The sequence below is a fragment of the Hemiscyllium ocellatum genome, chromosome 1 (assembly GCF_020745735.1).
Source record: "Hemiscyllium ocellatum isolate sHemOce1 chromosome 1, sHemOce1.pat.X.cur, whole genome shotgun sequence".
NCBI lineage: Eukaryota > Metazoa > Chordata > Chondrichthyes > Orectolobiformes > Hemiscylliidae > Hemiscyllium > Hemiscyllium ocellatum.
In genome coordinates this window covers 97,946,185-97,968,148 of record NC_083401.1, presented here as the reverse complement: position 1 = coordinate 97,968,148, position 21,964 = coordinate 97,946,185, and the positions used below count along the sequence as shown (strand labels likewise).

The following is a 21,964-nucleotide window of genomic DNA, read 5'->3' as shown; positions in this document are numbered from 1 at the left end:
AAGGATAAATAGAATATTGTTTACAACCTAATTTTCTAATGGTTGTTTCTTTATTTATACAATGGTAGAAAGTGAAAGAATAACTGAATCAGTTTGTTTTGTTAACTAGTTAGATGACAGACAAACAGATCATTCAGAACATTCACTGGAAGAATGACCTAACTGACCATTGATACCTATTTATTTTAGAATACAAAATAACCCAAGACTGTTCACATGGAGCCTCTTTTGTTTTACTAACATGACCTCAAAAGCAAATTAATTACTCACATGAATATGGAGCAAAGTTAAAGGGCGATAAATAATCTGAAAGCAGGCAAACATAAATATTCTAAAGTTTAGTTTAATTCAAAGATAGTATAGACTACTAGTTACAAATCACGGGATTGCAGGATTCAAGCCTCACATTTAAGATTTTCTGTATATAGTTTCGTTAGGGTAGTCCAATGTTTGTTTTCCATGCTCTCCATAAAGAAAGTGGTAAAGGTTTTGAATTTACAGGAGAACTTCTAGTGCAATTAGCTGGATGTGTCAACATCATGCTCAACGGAGAGAACATTTTTGCATTATTCAGTCCCCAAAATATTACATAAATTGCCAAAATGGGAATTATGTTTTCAAAACAATTAGGTACATTAATGATCCTTCCTCCACTTTCTCCTAAGGCTTTCTCTATACAAGCAAAGTGAAAAAATGAAAAAATAGAAACAAAGAGATCACTCACTTGTGCTTCTCTATTTGTTCTTTGGAGACCATCAACTGTGCCAAATGTTCGTTTACAATTCTCCAACCACTGCATAGAAAGAATAATCAATCATATTTGTAAGTAAGTACTTTAATTGACATAAAAACAATGACAATGACAATCTCATATATATGGAAAGTTATTCATAAATCGCAGATAACCGTTCCCAGATCTTATTCTTACAGCAAAAATATTGCACTACGTAAGTAGTAGCTTTCCATTTTGGGTACCATTTACTGCACACCTTGAGATTTACAGCCACTTTCTTTGTCATTGTGTCAAAGGAGCGGAAATAAGTGGGATAAGGGATAAATACGAGAGGATTTATCTTAACAGAAGACTTATGGGGAGGCAACCAAAGAACTTACAATATAGTTCTAAAAAGTGCACTGGGTCATAAGGACAATGGGTGCACGTGCATTGATCTTTGCAAGTGTCAAGATATTTGAGAACATAACCAATAAAGCATATAAAGTACAGGAGTTGGGAGGTCATGTTGCAGCTGTACTGAACATTGGTGAGGCAACTTTTGGAAAAGTGTGTTCAATTCTGGTCTCCCTCCTATAGGAAGGATGCTGTGAAACTTAAAAAGGTTCAGAAAAGATTTACAAAGATGTTGCCAGGCTTGGAGGATTTGAGCTATAGGGAAAGGCTGAATAGGCTGGGACTGTTTTTCCTGGAGGATCGGAGGCTGAGGGGGGGGGCAGGGGGTGGGTGGGTAGAGGATTATAAAATCATGAGGGGTATGGATTGGGTAAATAGATAAGATCTTTCACCTGGGGTGGGTTAAGTCCAGAATTAGAGGGCATAGGTTTAGGGTGAGAGGGGAAAAATTTAAAAGGAACCTAAGGGGCAACATTTTCACGCAGAGGGTGATGCATGTAAGGAATGAGCTGCAAAAGGTAGTAGTGGAGGCTGGTACAATTTCAGCATTTAAAAAGGTATCTGGATGGGTATATGAATTGGAAGGATTTGGAAGATTATGGGCCGAGAGCTGGCAAATGGGAGTAGGTTAATTTAGGATATCTGGTCAGCATGGATGAGTTGGACCAAAAGGTCTGTTTCCCTGCTGTACATCTCTGTGATTCTGACTCCATATGGGATTTGGACCAGAAGGTCCAGAGAAGATTGAGCTCAACGGATGAGCGGCCTACTCCTGCTCCTAATTTATGTGTTTGTATGTAACTCCACCTTCAATACATATTTTTCAAAGCCTTTGCACAATTAAAAACTGTCCATATTAGTTTTGAAAATTTGAAACCGCGTCTGCAAAGTTTGGGGCAGGAAATTGCTGAATTTCCATTACCCATATTGTGTAGAAATACATCCTGATATATTGCTTGAATTGACCAAGGTTCAGTTTTAAGGTTGTGTCCTTAGATTCTGAATTAACTACTCCCCCCCCCCCCCACACACACACACACAAAGAGGATAGCTCCTCTGTTTCCATTCCCTTTATCACTTTAAACAACTCAATTAGATTAACAGTGTATCTAAGTTCCCAGAGGAAGTCAGATCAGGAGACAACACTTTCCATTTACGCTTCTAAATTAATTTCCTCTTCAATATCTTTACCTAAAACCCAATCTACTTTTAAATTTCCAGAATCCAAAATTACTCTCAACATTTTAAAATCTTGACTTCTGGGCTGCTTGGAAATCTCCTGAAGAAGGTTCACTTTTGAACCATGATTCACTAAAATATAAATTACTTAGCAGACACAAATTAAAGAGAGGTGATACATTTTACAAATATAGGTTTACAGAACATGTATAGTGTGTTCTTGTTAACCACAGATGGTTATTTTGCCCGTTAGAAAACAACATTGTGCACATAAAGGCAGTGAAGGCCACTTCCCAAAATATCTCATTCCAAAGGTCTGTATAACTCTAGTAACAAAGCAGAAAGGCAATTTTTCATTTAATCAATTTAAAAAGAATCACTAAATCAAATTTGATGGCTTATTCAATAATGGATAGAATACTCCAGAGGCTGCAGCATCTGATTCAATCAGTGAATGGATTACAAGTTCCATTTGTAAATCATATTATGCTCATACGTGACCCAATTTAATTGTATTTATAACACAGAGTTTACAATAGAAGATACTTGCAAAACCAAGTAGATCCTCTTGTTCCCATCATTGAAATAGTCAAATATTGAAACAAACGTTTAAAAAGCTGAATATAGCACCATAATAAGGAGAAAGTGAGGACTGCAGATGCTGGAGATCAGAGTCAAAAAGTGTGGTGCTGGAAAACCCAGCAGGTCAGGCAGCATCCAAGGAGCAAGAAAGTCGACGTATAAGCGCTTCATCCTGATGCTCGAATGCTGCCTGACCAGCCATGCTTTTTCATCACCACGCTTTTCGATACTGTACCATTATACACTAAAGTGAGCTTTTGTCTTGGTGTTTTGGGCCAGCTTTTTTTTTTGTGGGGGGTGGGGAGGAAGAATGTGGCTTTCATGATCATGTATACATCTTAATCAAGCTCTTTGCTCACAATTTCTTGCTGCTAAATGTAAGCGGCAAACATAATAGGTGCCTCATCGAGTAGCCTGAATACTTTATATGGAAATAATTATTATAGTTGCGTATGCTTGACCAAACAACTGCATAACAAATAATCTCACTTGCCATGCATAGCCTGGGTTAGAGTGATTGTGTCAAACATTGAGGTCTCATGCTCCTCTGGTGCTGCCTGATCTGCTGTGCTTTTCCAACACCACACTTTTGACTCTAATCTCCAGCATCTGCAGTCCTCACTTTCTCCTTAGAGTAATTGTACGTATGCAGAACACATATGCAAAGGCACATAGAGGATCTGCCTTTCTTTACATCTGTACCCCAAGTGTACTAATGAAGCTTGCAATAAATATTTGATAGAGCATTCATAGTTACTTATTCACTGACAGCACACAAATTCAGTAGCTCCAAATAAAAACAGCTACCCAATTTTATTTCAGTTTGACTGGACATCAACTGGAACTTCAACGTAAATCTCAGACATTCAAAACTCTAGGTCAGTTTTTACTAAATGCACCAGGCGCGCTCTCTCTCAGAATGTTTTATGACCTCAAACAGTTATATTCAAAAAAGACACCTCAAAGAACTCCCTAAGGAAATTGCTGATCATATCACAAGAATATTTAATTCTCCCTGTCTGTGACAGATATGAAGCATTTTATATATTGTGCTTTACAGTAATAACAAAAAATTCTTAAATAGCATCTTCACAAACAATAATCATAACAGTACAAGAATTGAAATTCTATGGCAGATTTAAATTTGTAAATGGCATTTTGGGAAATGACCATAATTCTGAAAGTTTTAAATTACTTATGAATAAGTGTAAGAGTAGTCTGCAGACGAGTACTAAACTGGGGGGGGGGGCGCGCAGGGGAGAGAGTTTACTATCACAATATCAGGTGGGGAATGTAGATTGGGAGGTGGCTGTTTGAGGGTTAATTCACACCAGATATGAGTGTGTCTTTTAAAGCCAGATCAGAGTTCAGGAGCAACATGTTCACGACAATATGAAAGATAAGGATGGCAGGATTTAGGAACCTGGGATGACAAGAAATATTGAGAGTTCAGTCAAAAAGGAAATGGAGGCTTACGCAAGGTTTATGAAATTGCAGACAGAAAGTCTTTGATGAATGCAAAGATGACAGGAAAGAATTCAAACAATGAATTAGGAGGACTAAAAGAAGCCATGTCTTTTGGCAAACAGGATTAAGCAAAATCCTAATGGGTTTCATACATATATAAGGAGCAAGAAGGTAGCTAAGGAAAAGTTAGGTACGCTCAAGGACAAAGGAGGAAGTGGTTGAGGTCCTGAATGAATTCTTTGTTGTGATATTCACAAAGGGGAAGGACATGGTAGATAGTGTTTCTTGGGAGGGATATGGTGATATTCTAGGGTAGGTCAATATAAAAAAAGGTATTGGCTGTTTTGAGAAGTATTAAGGCTGACAAGTCCCAAGGACCCAATGGGATGCATCCCAGATTACCGAGGGAGGCAGGTGTGAAAACTGCTGGGGCCTTGTATGAAATCTTCATATCCTCTTTGGATACAGTAGGTCTTAGGACTGTTCCTTTGTTTAAGAAGGGCAAAAGGGATAATATGGGAAACAAAAGGCTGATGAGCATTAAATCAGTGGTAGGTAAATTACTGAAGATGAATCTTCGGGAATGGATTTACTCTCATTTGAAAAAAATATGGACTTACTAGTGAAAGACAGCATCACTTTATACAGGGATGTCACAAATTTGATTTGAGTTTTTTGAGGAAGTGACAAAGATGGTCGATAAAAGCAAAGCAGAAGATGTTGTCCAAAGGTCTTTGACAAGGTCCCCCTATGGGAGGTGGATACAGAAGGTGAAGTCACATGAGATTTGTATTAAGCTGGTAAGATTGATATAGAACTCTGACCAATAAAGGAAAGCATACCAAACGCCTTCTTCACTATCCGAGCTACCTGCAATTCCACTTTCAAGGAGCTATGAACCTGCACCCCAAGGTTTCTTTGTTCAGCAACACTCCCTAGGACCTTACCATTAAGTCCTATTAAGATTTGCTTTCCTAAAATGCAGCACCTTGCATTTATCTGAATTAAATTCCATCTGCCACTTCTCAGCCCATTCACCCATCTCGTCAAGATCCTGTTGTAATCTGAGGTAACCTTCTTCGTTGTCCACTACACCTCCAATTTTAGTGTCATCCACAAACTTACTAACTGTACCTCTTATGCTCACATCCAAATAATTTCTGTAAATGACAAAAAGTAGAGGACCCAGCACTGATCCTTGTGCCACAAGGAACGGTGCTGGGTCCTCTACTTTTTGTCATTTACATAAATGATTTGGATGTGAGCATAAGAGGTACAGTTAGTAAGTTTGCAAATGACACCAAAATTGGAGGTGTAGTGGACAGCGAAGAGGGTTACCACAGACTACAACAGGATCTTGACCAGTTGGGCCAATGGGCTGAGATGTGGCAGATGGAGTTTAATTCAGATAAATGCGAAGTGCTGCATTTTGGGAAAGCAAATCCTAGCAGGAGTTATACATTTAATGGTAAGGTCCTAGGGAGTGTTGCTGAACAAAGAGACCTTGGAGTGCAGGTTCAAAGTGGAGTCACAGGTAGATTGGATAGTGAAGGTAGTGTTTGGTATGCTTTCCTTTATTGGTCAGAGTATTGAGTACAGGAGTTGGGAGGTCATGTTGCGGCTGTACAGGACATTGGTTAGGCCACTGTTGGAATATTTTGCGCAGTTTTAGTCTCCTTCCTATCGGAAAGATGTTGTGAAACTTGAAAGGGTTCAGAAAAGATTTACAAGGATGTTGCCAGGGTTGGAGGATTTGAGCTACAGGGAGAGGCTTAACAGGCTGGAGCTGTTTTCCCTGGAGTGTCGGAGGCTGAGGGACGACCTTATAGAGGTTTACAAAATTATGAGGGTCATGGTTAGGGTAAATAGGCAAAGTCATTTTCCTGGGGTTGGGGAGTCCAGAACTATAGGGCATATGTTTAGGATGAGAGGGGAAGATATAAAAAAAGAGACCTACGGGGCAACTTTTTCACACACAGTGGTACATGTATGGAATGAGCTGCCATAAGAAGTGGTGGAGTCTGGTACAATTGCAACATTTAAGAGGCATTTGGATGGGGATATGAATAGGAAGGGTTTGGAGGGGTATGGGCCGGGTGCTGGCAGGTGGGACTAGATTGGGTTGGGATATCTGGTCGGCATGGACGGGTTGGACTGAAGGGTCTGTTTCCATGCTGTACATCTCTATGAGGTCGGCAGCAACTGTGGAGAGAAATCAGAGTTAATGTTTCAGGTCAAGTGACCCTCTCTCTGAACAGTTCTGATGCTCCCAGACCTGCTGAGTTTTTCCAGCAATCTCTGTGGTTGTTCCAATGCCTCGGTAATTTGGTGTGCCCAGGCGGCTTAGATGGAATGTTGCTGAATACTGCCATCTCTAAGGCTGGGGACCACATGAGAAGGTTGCATTACTGTTTCTGCCTGAAATTCTTGCAAATGCTTCAGACTTGACTTGCAGTGGGCTCCCAATCCATTTGATTGTTTAACTGACCGTCACCACTGTCACCTGGGGCATAGGCCCTTCCCTTTAGAAGAAATTCCAAAGTCTGTGTAGATAATACAGGAGCGATGGCTTCCTATACTTGATGAGCTCAGGTTGCAGATCGTCATACATAGATCTGCCTAATGCAAATGTTAAGTTACTTTACAGTGGATTGATATCAAACTCTGCCAAGACAGGCAAGTTTTTGAGGATGTCTAGAGTTTTCACAATGCATGTACTTCCTGGAGAACAACTCAAATTGAGTTCCATCGATCTCTCCAACTGTTTATTGGAATTTGTGATGTGTTCACTACCTTTGATTTCGATTGAATTGTTTTCTTTCATGGATTGCTTACCCTTTTGATCCCTCCATCCAAGCCACTAGCATTTCCTGTGTAAAAGGGTACCTGGGATATTCTGACAATACTACAACCAGTCATTGGTGCACTGCCTAGCAATTTATTGGACTTTTGACTTTAACTAGTTCTCGGAGTATTCAAAGTCTTTTTGCTTGGATCTTCCATGTAATTAAGCTTGGCTTTAATCAGAAATTCCATTACAGCACTAGTATTCTCAAACCAATCAGGAATTTTCTGTTGTCACTTCGCACATGTTCAGTATGAAGCTGTTAGATTTAAATCAATGAGTATGAACCAACAGACCTAATCGACCTTCCCAGCTCACTACCTTCCTCTGGAGAAAATGCAATAGAAACTGCCTGGTCATAGTGGGACTCCTGAATCTCAACAGGCAATACCTAATGCAGAGTTGACCACCATGTTGGAAATCATCATCGTATGAGATGCAAGGAAGTTCTGGTGGGACAGTGGCAGGGTATCTAGCTTTGAGACAGGGGGCCTGGGTTCAAATTTCACTTGCTCCAGAGATGTGTAAGAATGTCTCTGAACAGGTTGGTTAGAAAATATTTTTTAAAAATAGGTTGGAAGGCTGTCACAATCAAGGTGCCAGTTGAGGTGCATAGCTTGGAAACCTTACAGAATTTGAGGTGATGGAAAGCTAAGAAAGATGCATTTATAGGGGGATTACCAGATTCACTGCAGAGCCGTCAGCAGTTCTCTCCTTTTTTACATAACTCATTATGTGTCAAGGTTTTCTTCAAAGTACTGAAACAATTTCCTTTCACCAAACCCTGGCAGCTCTGCAAAGAAATATCCCCTGGCAGCTCACTGAACACTTTGCATACAGGTTTTATCGGAGGAACGACCTTGAATTCCATCATCCCTGTCCACTTGAAATAATGCAACAAGAAAGGATTGGATGCAATCCAGTTATCATTTAAATCTCAGTTCGTGTGCCCTCTAGGCACACCATTCTCTGAATTAACTTACTAAGCTTTGGAGCCATCCTGATTGCTGATAAATATAGATTTTGATATTTCACTTGGACCCTCTTTAGAGCCTGGATTTTCTTCAGCTAAACTGAAGCAACGACACAAACAGCAGATGTCCAAGAGCTTTGAATATTCTAAATTATTGGGTTCCTTATTTTATGCTTAATGGTTGCCGTTCCTTCATACTGTTGATGTAGTTTTAATAGATCAGCCACTTGCTGCAGACCTCTTTCCTGATGTACATATGTCAATTGGTTCTCCTGTATAAATGCAATGAATTCAGGCCTGCTCCAGATAGGGTGGCACAGTGGCGAGCACTGCTGCCTCACAGCACCAGGGATGTAGGTTTGATTTCAGCCATTGGAGACTGTGTGGAGTTTGGACCTTATGTCAGTACCTAAATGGTTTTTCTCTGGGTGCTCTGGATTCCTCCCACAGTCCAAAGACATGCAGATTAGGTCAATTGGCCATGCTAAAAATTGTCCAGCAGTGTCCAGGGATGTGCAGATTAGGTGCATTAGTTATAGTAAAAAGCCTATATGGGGTTATGGGATGGGATGCACTTTGCATGCTCCATGGGCCAAATGACCTCTCCCTGCCTGTAGGAATTCTCTATATTCTTAGATTCAGTAATACCAGTATCTTCAGAAACAAAGATGTTCAGACTTCTTGCAAAAGTGCATCTTCAATGCTCTCTATCTATTGTGCATCAGCAGGACACAAGAACATAACACTGAAATATATAATACTAAAATCAGGTTATAATCAAAGTCAAGGACAGTTCGGTTGTGCTCCAAGGAGCCAGTGCCACTCCCCTGGCTGCTGGTGGAAGGATCACTGAATTGCTGTGACAATGCAAGCTCCTTTGCACACTAATTCACATACGGTTATAAATTGTCTAAAATCCCCCTACAACATAAGCGACTGTGTTTGTGCTGCAATGGAGATAGCAAAAGTAGCTTCAGCATGAATGGGTCCACAAACATGTGAATGTAATTAGCACCATAACTTCCATAGAGGCAGGTGCACAAGTCCCCTTCAGCATTGCTTTTGCTGCACAATCTACTTGGATGATGTAGTTTTTGTGATTGAATTATTGGTAGTGTATGCAAGCTGGGAGATGTGGGTGTCAGGTAAGTAGCAGAGTGAATGATGGTAAGGTTGAGTCCTGTCCCCGGCAGACATGGGACAGTGAGTGGTGACTAAAGCTGATGGTTCAGTCATTGATTGACTATGACATTTTAAGACATATTCACTGACCTTGACTACTTGCAGGAGGAGATTTTTAAACTTTCAGCATCACAGTCAAGTGCTTGGGGCTTGCTGCCTCATCATGACTTCCACCTTGGCCATCTGCTCTAATTACCTTTTGACCAATATCTGGAGGACCTCTTAATCCCTGCAGATCACTCCCCCTCTATTAAGAACTTCAATGGAATATCCAAAAGCATTGGAAGCTACTGCCTCCCACATGCTGTGAATTCTCACTGTTTCTGAGAGCTGATTAAATTCATGCACAATTTCCAGCACCTGCTTTGACAACAATGGATCTCCTTTTTAAAAGGTGCAGGCTAGTTTTATGTGAGATTTCGAAATTTTAGATCTGCAGATGTGAGCTGTTAATGAACAGGAAGTAGCAAGCCTGTACATCTTTCTACAGGAGCACTGAATCTTACACAGTTATTCACACACCTGTTTTTATGCATTATCCAACACAGTCACTGTGATACATAAAATGCTACAGAATATTGCACTTGATAAGGACAGCACACTTCCTTCCCTAAAGGACAACAATGAATCAGATCAGTTTTTAACGACAATTGTCAATAGTTACATGGTTGTCATTAAGTTAGCTGTTAATCCAAACTAGTTTTCATTGAAATTAATTTTCACAATCTGTCACAATGGCATTCAAACTCTCGTCACCAGAACAATAGCTAGGTGTTCTAGCTAAGTAGGTTAGTGACACTGCCACTGCATCACTATCTCCCCAGGGTCCTGATCTAAATCTTATTTACCACACTTTTGAGCATGTTAATTATTTTTCCAGCATTTACTTTCACTCAGGACAAATGCTTTGACTCTTTACAATAGTCACCATACACTTTTTCTTTTGATGCATGACAATAGCGTTAATTCTGAACTCCTGTGATCCTAAAGAGGAACTGCACTATCAGGGCAAAAGATATTTGCACCATTTTCAATTGACACTTCCTTTGGATTGGGATTACGAAACAATTGAAACATTAGCTAAGTTTTTCTTTAGTTAGTACAGGCAGAACAAATTTTTATAAATAAAACCAAGACTACTGCTTCTCAAATTTTACATCATTCTAAGTTTTCATTCCACTGCATATTCCCAATAATTTGCATTCTAAAAAGTAGAGAAATTCTTTACAATGATATGATAAACGTACATTGCATTTAGCAATTCCAAGGTGTTCTGGAACATATTTACTAGGTTAACAGTAGAAAGAGATGTGAAAGGAAACTGCTGTATTACGTTTTCTTTTACTTTCAACGTTCCACACTTTTTAAATGTTTCATCTCAACATCAGAGCAAGTGTGACCTCTGTAAAGATCGCCACAATTGCCACTTTGTTTTGACTGATTTAAGCAAAGGATGGTTTCTACAGCTTACCTGCTCAGCTCCCTCTCTTTTGGCATTGTAGGTATCCAAGTGTTCTTGTAGCTCCAATACACTAAACTTTAAAGTCTCTAACAATCCACATGAAACAAGCTGTATGAAACAAACAAAAATTGTTAACTTTATACATTTTGAATATAAATTAAAATTTATATTAAATATATATTAAAATCTAAAATGTACATTTATGCTGGAGAGACTGATAAACAGAATTGCTCAGTGAGTTAACACTGTAATTCTGTGTTTGTAATTTTGGTTCCTTTATTTGTGCTCATAATCAAGAAGAGAGGTAGATTATCTTAGGCAACTCTCCTTGACCAATTCAATGACACTGGTGGTAGACTGGAGGCTGATGTGTGGACTTTCCTATGTTGAGTAATGCATGGACATAATCCTGTCACATTTCTGGATGAGATTAGGGAGAGATAGGGAAGAAAGATTTTTTAAAAATTAAAATAACAAAACAAAGAAACATAAGTGGGATTTTAAAAACAGAATTTGATTTTGCAGATTGCCAGCATTATAATCAAAATGTTACTTTTGCTACCGTAAACAGGCTCCAGCTAACTTTTGGTGGTTTCCAAGGTATACAGTTGCAAAGCATTCTTGTATTTAAACATTATCTGTAGTCATCACTTGATTTAGTGTAAGTGCTAGATTTTCACATCATCATTGGTCAGTTTGATGTTTCCCAATACACGGCCAACCGGTGAAGAGTTAAAGATAAAGAAAGTAACTTGAGAATATTACGTTTGATTTTAGAATTTATGAAATATCAGAAGGCTGCTCATAAAAATGAATAGCAAACTACTTTGAAGCATTACTTTTAAGAATCGCATCATGCATTTCTGGAATACAGCTATATTAATGAATGTGATTAAGTTGTAACTATTCTATAATAAAAATAGCATAGTATTACATGCATAAAATTAGTTTAAACCTTGTTTTTACAATTGTTATTAATCTTATTACAGAAAAAGTCTAAAAAAACTTACAGTTTCGGCATCCACAAATACAGTAGGACAATCTGAACACATCATCATTACTTCTAATGAACTCTTGAACTTTGACCCAATCCTCTGCAGGCTGTCCCCCAGATGACTGACTGAATCATGAGTTATGGCACAGAATTTTTTCTGAATGTTCTGTAGAAAAAAAGAATTAGCTTTCAACAACATTATCACCCAGTGTCAGTCATATTATATTGGAAACACTTTTAGATTTAGGGTTATATATATTGAAGAAAATGTGTGTTTGGCTTCAAAGCAATGTCCGAGTTTAGTAATAAATTTGTTGGTACACAAATCAGACATGTATTAAAAAACTATCAGGTGCTTTTGTACCTCATTCAATGCTAAAAATACTCACTGCTCCAGAATAATCCTGAAGAACAAAGGCAACCTCTCACTTCTACTTTGAACTACCTATTCTTTTCATTAAGTTTCTTACCTTCCACCTTCAACATCAGGAATAATTTGGCACATTCAATTTATTGCCTCTAAGGGAATTCTCCTCCCCATGTTTTCAAATTTCCCCAAATCCTCTGCAGTCTCTGATATGGTCAACACCATCCTTCTCAAATAATATTCTCCCAATGTTCAATGTAACTTGGCTGCCTTCTCTTGGTCCCACTCAAACCTACTGAACATTGTCAGAATATTTCTAGCAAGGGCCCAATTATCTCATCCCACATCTTTTCCAGTGATGTACTGTTGCCCCTCCACATACTGCTCCAAAACAGCCAAAGCATTGTGATCAGCTTACATATGTGCTAATGACATGAGTACTAATTCTTCACCAGTCTTCAAACACTGCCAAGATCCTCATCATCATGACTCTATAGCTCAATTTTCATTAATTGCCTGTCTAAGATTCAGTCTTGTATGTGGCAAACTTGCCTCAATGACATATGATGCACCAGGGAGTGGGAGGTTACCTGGACACTTTCTTCCAGTAGAGTTACACCTCTTAGACTCGTGATAAGGGACAGGAAGGGATGACCGTGTAACACATGTGTAGAGATCCAGAAGGCACCAGAGAAAGAATTTTAACTTCAATAATTGTCTCACAGGTTTGAGGTTCTTGCAGCTAGTGTGGTCTGCAAAGGTGAGCTAACTGAACATGGTGCAGGGAATGTAACAGAAGCAGAATACAGTATAGTTAGAGGGATAGATACTGCTTTCTGCATCAGAAAGTTTAAATCTCAAAAGGTTGTTTTGCTGTCATAGTGTCGGGTAGAATATCCCTTTGTGCGAGGGAACAACTTGGATCCAGTTGTCAAGGTGCAAGTGGGTACCATGTTATAGATAGGAAAAGAAAGAACTTCTGCTGAGGGAGTATGAGCATCTGGAGGTTAAATTAGAAAGAAGACCCACAGAGGTAATCATCTCTGAATTATTACCCGAGTCACAAGAAATTGGCACTTGTTAATACAAATGAAAGCATTAAGTATGTGGCTTAAAGCTGGTGTAGAGAAATGACAATCCATTCATAGGGGAGCAGCACCAATAATTGGAAAGCAGTTATTCCCACTATGATCATAGTTTATTTAAAAACATTGCTGATTATCCCGCCTATGCTTTGAAGGGACCAACGTTCACCTACTCTCTTGTTTTATAAACTTGTAAAAACTCTTAGAATATCTTATTTTACTGGCTCGTTTACTTTCATAACCTTTCTCTCCCCTTGTAATCAATGTTTTGGTGTTCCTTTGCTGATTTCTAAAATACTTATACAACTCAATTTTGTTAGTAATACTTGCATCATTATATGCTTTTTTATTCAATATAATACTATCTGTAACTTCCTTGAAATTGGATCTATCTTCTCTAGAGTTAAGCAGAATAGAGGTGATCACATTGAACGATTCAAGATTAGAAAGGGGGATTGTCAGGATAGACACTAAGAGTTTGTTTCCCTGATTGGCGAATCTAGAAGAGAGGGGCACAGCTTTAGGTCAAGGGGCCAACAATTTGGGAGCGAGGGGTTCAGAAATTTATTGACTTAAACAATATGAATCTTTGAAATTCTTCCCTTCAGAGACTGTGGACTGACAATCAATGAAGTCACTTAAGGCTGAGATAGATATATTTTTGTCTATGAGGGAGTCAAGGGATGTGGGGAACAGATGAGAAATTGGAGCTGAAGCCCAATCACCCATAATTATAGTGAATGATGGAGTAAGGATTCACATTGTTTCTATCTATGTTCCAAAATCACTACCTCTAGCCTTCTATCAATTTCCTCTCATTCACTGTCCGGGGTCTAAGGTTGAACCAGTGTTTTTGCAATCTTGACATCAAAATGACACAAGCTGACTTCCTGACTACATAGATCCTCTTTATGGTGGAGAAATTATGTCCACCTTCAGGACATGACCCTCTTTGCTGCTGAAATCCATAGTGTGCTATTGCCAAATTCAGACTCAACCACACAATGCATTCCTAATTAGACTACGTTCTCTATTCTCCAAACATTTAGCTCATTGCGTAGCGCAGATTACCTATAATTCATAACCTACATTAGCTCTTGATACACCTTTTATTTAATATTCTCACCATCAAGTTTAAATAATTTCATGGTTTAATCTCTCTTTCAAGCCTCCAATTGTATAACTTCTCAGAATACACTACTGCAGCCTTCTGCATATCTCACTCTTTTACCAGCCGTGGTCAGGCCACCCCAAGAATCCTCCCTGTAAGCTTCTTCTTCTTTAAAGTCTTTAAAGCTACCTATGTGCACAAGCTTTTACCATCTCTCCTAATGTCTCCTGATTGGCCTCATTATCCAGATTTTACTTAATTATGATTCAGTGAAGCACCATGGGGCATTGTCCCATATTAAAGGTGCCATATAAATGTAAGTTGCATTAATGTGGGATATTACAAAAGGATCAATGAATACCACACACTGGACTTGCTGCACATGGGTAATCCTGATGAAATTGGCAAGGATATATTGCAACAAGCATACAGTACCGCTGCCACAGAATGAAGAAACAATTTTTTTTTCCACTTATTGTGCAACACATATGTAATGGTGCCTTCTGGCGTTTTCCAAAAATACTGCTCAAAAAGACAGTATTTTATTTTGAAAACAAACAGTTAATTAAATTATATTTGTTCAAGAGGTTCTGACATCCTCAGGTGCATAAATAGTAAAATCCGTTCTCCTGTCAGTAAGATCTTTAAATCACTTTTAGTAATGGAGGACTTAAATGATTTCAGTTAGTGCCTTCCAACTGACAGATTCAGTTTCAACAACTTTGGAACTTTAAAGCAAACAACTTGCTGTGAATCCACCACAACTGTCCTCAAAAAATACTTATCATCTGGCAATAGATCACTGACCTGAAACAGTCTAGAGAACACATGAAAAGTATGGACTGCACAAGATCCATCTGTGTCTGACAGCATTTGGTTGACGTGGCAACGCCAGGCTTCTTCCTCATCCTCATAAGCCACTGGTTGAAAAGCAGACAAGATTGCAGAAAGGAAAGGTGATGGTGGTGGTGAGGCTTGAATCTCAGGAAACTCTTCCTGGTCTCCTTCATCTTGACTGAAAATAGATACAAAGCAGATGCTCAAATCTATTCAGTTTATTAGACAGGTCATTGGGTGTCTAGAAAAAACAATCTCTATGATGCTTTTTTTTATAATCCTGCAATATGCTTTTGTGATCACACAGAAGAACAGTGATGTAATGTTTGATTATATTTTTCAATAGCTCATTTTTGTAATTGATACATTTTCCCTCATTTATATTAAAAGCATGCAGAAGTATACAATGTTTTCTTTACAAATTGCAAAAAGGTTCATATTATTTAAGAGAACATTTTGCTAAAGTTACTACATCGAAATTCAGCACTTGCTGTCCTGATCCTTTGGCTGTTTCTTCAGGATATAAAGTGCACTGCGAGTTTAACTCAAGAAAGGCATACTTTATATTATTCTTGGCAGCTGGTAACTGGATTATCAAATTAAAAGGGGTAATCTATGTGAAACTTGACCTCCGACTGACATTTTAACACAGGAAAAAGGACAGAACTCATTTCATTATTCTGCACATGCCAGGTAGGTTATATTGAGACAGGAAAGGAGTAGTCAGTGTTCTAGGCCTTCTCACTTGTTTGTTTGAAAGATAACAACGCTGTGATTCAGGGCAGCAAGGAGCTGTAAAAAGGATTGAGGAACGAATATATGCAGGATACATTGCTTAAACGATGACAGCGATGTTGCAATTTGCAGAATAGTTAAAAAGGTGATTTTGGATTTTCTTTTGTAACTATTCAATAGGTACACAAAGAATTCCTGTAAAATCATGCTAATTTTACATATTTTACATAAGTAATCATTTAAGATGTGAGAACCACCACTGTCACATGAGAGCATTCTCTGAAAGATTAACATTTTTTGTTTTTGCAGTAATATCCCGGAAATCCTGAAAGACATAGTAGAAAGTGACAATAAAGCTGCAGGCTTAGACAATGTATTTTGACATCGGCTCTTATTAGATGCAACTTTCCTCTATCAGAATAAAGTATTTATATATCAGTTCACAGAACCTTTTCCTTCATACAAAAATCAATACACTGATTAAATTATTTTTTTAAATTCAAATTCACCATTAGGAAGATTTTATGTGAATTTAAAAGACATGAATAAATTTTTTAACCCAATGTGGTTTTTATTCCAGAAAAAGCAAGAAACTGTAGGAAATCTACCCATGATAAAAAAAATTCAGAAATTAAAAAAATACTCACTGTTCAAGTTTACTGAAAATTCTTACAAAACATGCAGAGTAAATATATCTGAGACTGTTCCTACTTAATGCAGGTAACATTTCTATAAATGCACTTTGTTTCAAGTGCAGTCAAACAACATCGGTGCCTTAGCTGGCAGATCAGCTGCATATAGACGCAGTTGAAAGCTGTATTGCACTATTTCAAATATTTTCTTCTGCAAAAGGCACAAGACCTTTTGCTGTTGTAGACAGTATTCTTAATTATCTTAAGTAGGGTCTATTTCAAGAGGTTGATGCATCAAAGGATGTCAATTTACAAGCACAATCAATTTAATGGGTTTCACATTTGTGAAGTTCCTTCACATATCTTGGCCATCTATCTTTTACTGTTAATTGATATATCAATCACTTATTTCCATTATACTCAGAATGAGTTGTTTCACTACACCTGCTCTATGTATGAAGGTCAATCACTTGTTCATTATCTTTCACATTGCATAGACACAATGATGGGATTAAATATTTGGACAGAATAGAAACAATGAATGATCTTAGAACAAAGCAATAAAACTATCAGTTTCTATTGTTTCAGTGACTGCAGAGCTGAATAACTGCTGCATTGAGGAACGGGCAGTTTTGTTTTGGCTTAAACTGGCTGGTTTTTCTATTGAATGTCACAACAAGGAGGCTGACATATGCTGGATGCCAAATTTCAAGATCTTTTAGCGAGCAGTTGCAGAAATTTTTATAATAAATCTTAGTGATACCAAAGTGCAAGACATCAAGGTTGAAAAGGAGGATGCTGAGACAAATCAAGCAGCAGTGTTTAGGTTCAGGCAAGCCAGGGCCTAAAAGTGTAGGAGGAAAGGAATGCTGAGGGAGAGAACTGGTTCCATAGTTTAAGAGTCCTAACAAAATATGCAGTGGAAGAGCAGCAGAGAGTTTGTTTTTTTTTGCAGAGACATTACAGGAATTATAAAAATTTAGATTAGATTACTTACAGTGTGGAAACAGGCCCTTCGGCCAACAAGTCCACACCAACTCTCCGAGCAGCAACCAGACCCTCCACCTAACACTATGGGTAATTTAGCATGGCCAATTCACGTAACCTGCACATTTTTTTTTGGATTGTGGGAGGAAACCAGAGCACCTGGGAGAAACCCACGCAGACACAGGGAGAATGTGCAAACTCCACACAGACAGTTGCCTGGGGTGGGAATTGAACCTGGGTCTCTGGCACTGTGAGGCAACAGTGCTAACTGCTGTGCCACCATGCCACCCTTGCAATTGCTACCTTTGCTATTAGTTTGACTATCCTTAGCTACATGTTACCTGGCACATAGTCCCTCTTTGTGAAAAACTATGGACTCCACAGGAGAGATAGGCCTTTTGTTCAAATGTTCAATAAAGTTGATGAATTAGCAACAAGGAGAGTAAGTAGCAGTCTATCAATAGTATTGTTTTCTATCCTGACCAATCAGGAGTGGAATGCATTCTGAATTTTGTTTTTGCAGTTTCTTAAGAAAGACCAAGAAGTAACTCTAAAAACAGAGGATAAAAGAAAGCCCTTGATATCTTTGACAAAGTTTACAGTGAGACGCTAAAGTTTAGTGCAATTCAGGACCACGTAGATGTGGGGAAGACTTTCTTTACACACAAGTGATGATTACTTTGTAGCTGCTGGGTATGATCATGTTGGTTGTGGAGATGAAGAATAACAAAAAGGACCAATGTTGGAATATGGGAATGGAGCAAGATAATGGGTTTGTTTCCCATGCCTTTCAAGCACTGGTATAGATCCAATGAGTCAAATGACTTTCTCTGTGCTATAATCAAGGGTATCCAAAAATATATTTTTGAGGTTGTAAATGTTCTCAATTTCACAGAGACCAAAGAGATGTTCATTGCATGCTTCTTCAACCAACTCATTTCAAAATGGAAAGTATGGAAATATGTTGAATCCAAAAGACAAACAAATGGAACAAAACCAATTTTCTGTACACTGCAAAAGCTATGCTAATACAAATACAATAATATATGATGAAAGTTTCTACATCATTTTAGTCACTAACTCGAAAAGCAGACTATATCATCTGAAGGAGAAAGTGAGGACAGCAGATTCTGGAGATCAGAGCTAAAATTGTGTTGCTCGAAAAGCGCAGCAGGTCAGGCAGCATCCAAGGAGGAGAATAGATGTTTCGGGCATGAGCGCTTCTTCAGGAATGAGGAAAGTGTGCCAAGCAGGCTAAGATAAAAGGTAGGGAGGAGGGAGTTGGGGGAGGGGCGTTGGAAATGTGATAGGTGAAAGGAGATTAAGGTGAGGGTAATAGGCCGGAGTAGGGGTGGGGGCGGAGAGGTCAGGAAGAAGATTGCAGGTTAGGAAGGTGGTGCTGAGTTGGAGGGTTGGGACTGAGACAAGGTTCCTCTCCCCCCACCTTGTCTCAGTCCCAACCCTGGAACTCAGCACCACCTTCCTAACCTGCAATCTTCTTCCTGACCTCTCCGCCCCACCCCCACTCCGGTCTATCACCCTCACCTTAACCTCCTTCCACCTATCGCATTTCCAACGCCACTCCTCCCTACCTTTTATCTTAGCCTGCTTGGCACACTTTCCTCATTCCTGAAGAAGGGCTCATGCCCGAAACGTCGATTCTACTGCTCCTTGGATGCTGCCTGTCCTGCTGCGCTTTTCCAGCAACACATTTTCAGTATATGATGTCAACCATAGCTAATGCAGGAATACAACTGAGGGTAATATCAACCCAACCAGCAGTGCCCTTGTGCCACAAGTGAACATCAAAAAAAAAGTTTTCAAAAAATCTTTTGGGGTTTAGTCATGGTGGAAATAAGGTAAGTTGGCATCAGGAAGGACAGAGGATAATTGATAGGGGGTTTCAGGAACGCAATATCAGGAGTAAGCCATCTGACCAGTTTAGCATACTAGAACATTTTGAAATTAAAAACCTTTGTCTCTATGCAATCTTTATCTCTCTATTCACTTCCTCTAAAATGGTGCTATTGTATTTGAGTCTTCACGTTCACCTCAGTATAAAAAAAACTTGCCTCCGACATCTCCTGTAAACCTTCCCCCCCTTTTACCATTCAATTAGATCATCACCGATTATCAACCTCAGTGCAAGAAAATGGTATCACCTCCATACTCTTTGATGCCATTAGTCTCCAGCAATCTGTCAACTTTTGTCTTGACATGTTTAACGCTCCAGCTTTCACAGCTCTTTGGAATAGAGAATTCCAAATAGTTACCACCTGCTGAGTGAAGAAATCCCTCAATTCAGCCTTAAATGGCCGGCCCCTCATCCAGTGAATATGTCCATTAATTTTAGCCGAATAAGATACCTTTCCTGCATCTACCCTGTCATGTTCTGTAAAAAAAATTCAACAAGGTGACCCATCAATCTTGAAACTGTGGAATGCAGAGTTGAAAATATGGGGCTGGAAAAGCACAGTAGCTCAGGCAGCATCCGAGGAGCAGGAGAGTCGACATTTCGGGTATAAGCCTTTCATCAGACAACTGAAGCATTCAATTGAGCATTGTATGGATTTTTCGAAGTAGATGTTGAATGCACAAACATATGAGAAAAGATAGGAGAATGGCACTAAGTCATGAAGCTCATTTGAAGAACTGGTGACCACAGTAGCCCAAATGCCACTTCTGTACTGTCACATTTCTGTAATTGTATGTAAAGTTCTTCAGGGGAGATTGAACAGCCAGGGATTGTGGTCCACATCATACTAATATCCTGGTAAAAATCACACACCAGGTTATAGTCCAACAGGTTTAACTGGAAGCACACTAGCTTTCGGAGCAACGCTCCTTCATCACGTGGTAGTGGAGGGCTCAATCCTAACACAGAATTTATAGCAAACATTTACAGAGTGATGTAACTGAAATTATACATTGAAAGTCTGTTAGGCCTTTCATCTGTTAGAATGGAGTGATAGTTTCACTTCTTTCATGTGTAAATCACAAAACCTTTTTTAAAAAGGTGCATTCTCGGGTTAGCTGTTAACAATGATGATAGCTAGACAATATGTTGAAGGTGTTGGCCCCGTGTTCTCTGTCTATGCCATGATGTTTAGATTGATTCTAATCTAAAAAGTGAGATAACAGAGTTTTATGTAAATTCATGCAGTTTTTGAGCAAAGTACAATGTAACTCAGCAAGTACAAATTCACCCCCCAAAATATGTGTGCGTGCATGTGGATCTTTGTCTGTCCGTGTGTCTGTCTGGGTTGGGGGTTGTGAGTGAGAGAAAGTGTGTGTGTGCGCGCGCGTGTGCGTGCGTGCGCATACGCAGTGAGTGCAGAGTGTCTTAAGTCTGTGAGGGGGTGCATGTGAGAGTGTGGGAGTGTGTGTGTCTGTAAGGGTGTGTGTGTGTCTGTGTGCGTGTCAGTGTGTATGTGTCCGTGTGCATAGGAGTGCCTGTGTGTGTGTGTGTAGGTAGGAGTATCTGTGTACGTGTGTATAGTGCAATGATGGTCACCTGTAATGTGGCATGAACCCAAGGTCCCGGTTGAGGCCCTCCCTATGGGTACTGAACTTAGCTATCAGCCTCTGCTCGGCCACTTTTCTCTGCTGCCTGTCCCGAAGTCCACCTTGGAGGATGGTCACCCAAAGGTCCAAGGCTGAATGTCCTGAACCACTGAAGTGTTCCCCAATTGTGAGGGAACCCTCCTGTCTGTTCATTGTTGTGCGGTGCCCAATGGGATATGTTGGTTTAGGTTCTTTAATATGTAAATCCCAAAATTACATTCTCAAGGTGTCATCAGCTTATCTTATAATATGTGTCATCTCAGCTCAGACAATGCATTAAATGTGTGAAGGTAAAGTCTGTACCAATGTTGAGTCAATGCTGTCTCTAAAGTGGCGCTGACAGAATCTTACAGAATTTATACAGTTTTTTGAGCAAAATAAAATGTAATTCTGCAAGTACAAATTCACCCATAAACTTAGATGTATGCACGTGCATGAGAGACAGAGTGTGCAAGTATGTAGGCGTGTGTGTGTGTGGTTTGTCCCAAAATCCTTCTTGGATGATGGTCACCCAGAGGTCTGAGGCTGAATGTCCTGGAATGATGAAGTGTTTCCCGACTGGGAGGGAACAGTCCTGCCTGGTGATGTTGTGTGGTGTCCATTCATCCATTGTCATTGCGTCTGTTCAGGCAACATTGGCCGAGTCACACGAGTACCTATTGCGTATGTGGAGGAAAGTGTCTCCACATGTAATGGTGATACCCAGTGTCCACACTGGACACCTCCAACCATATGCGCGGCAGGTACTCATGTGACTCGGGCAACGTTGCCTATCCCATACGCTGCAGGCAGGGATGTCGTGAGGCTTGGTACATTGGCAGCTGATAAATGGA

At 39.4% G+C, this 21,964-nt stretch overlaps 1 protein-coding gene across 8 annotated transcripts in view; it reads right to left on the bottom strand.

Moving 5' to 3' along the window:
* The window catches only part of fryl (furry homolog, like), a 462,166-nt gene that overhangs the window by 30,662 nt on the left and 409,540 nt on the right, over positions 1–21,964 (bottom strand). For all 8 annotated transcript variants that reach the window (XM_060824340.1, XM_060824357.1, XM_060824348.1 and 5 more), the window contains 4 exons: positions 15,184–15,391; positions 11,830–11,979; positions 10,829–10,927; positions 725–793 (listed from right to left, as the gene is read on the bottom strand). In XM_060824340.1, the coding sequence (XP_060680323.1) occupies positions 725–793; positions 10,829–10,927; positions 11,830–11,979; positions 15,184–15,391 (526 nt within the window). The remainder of the gene's footprint in view (positions 1–724; positions 794–10,828; positions 10,928–11,829; positions 11,980–15,183; positions 15,392–21,964) is intronic.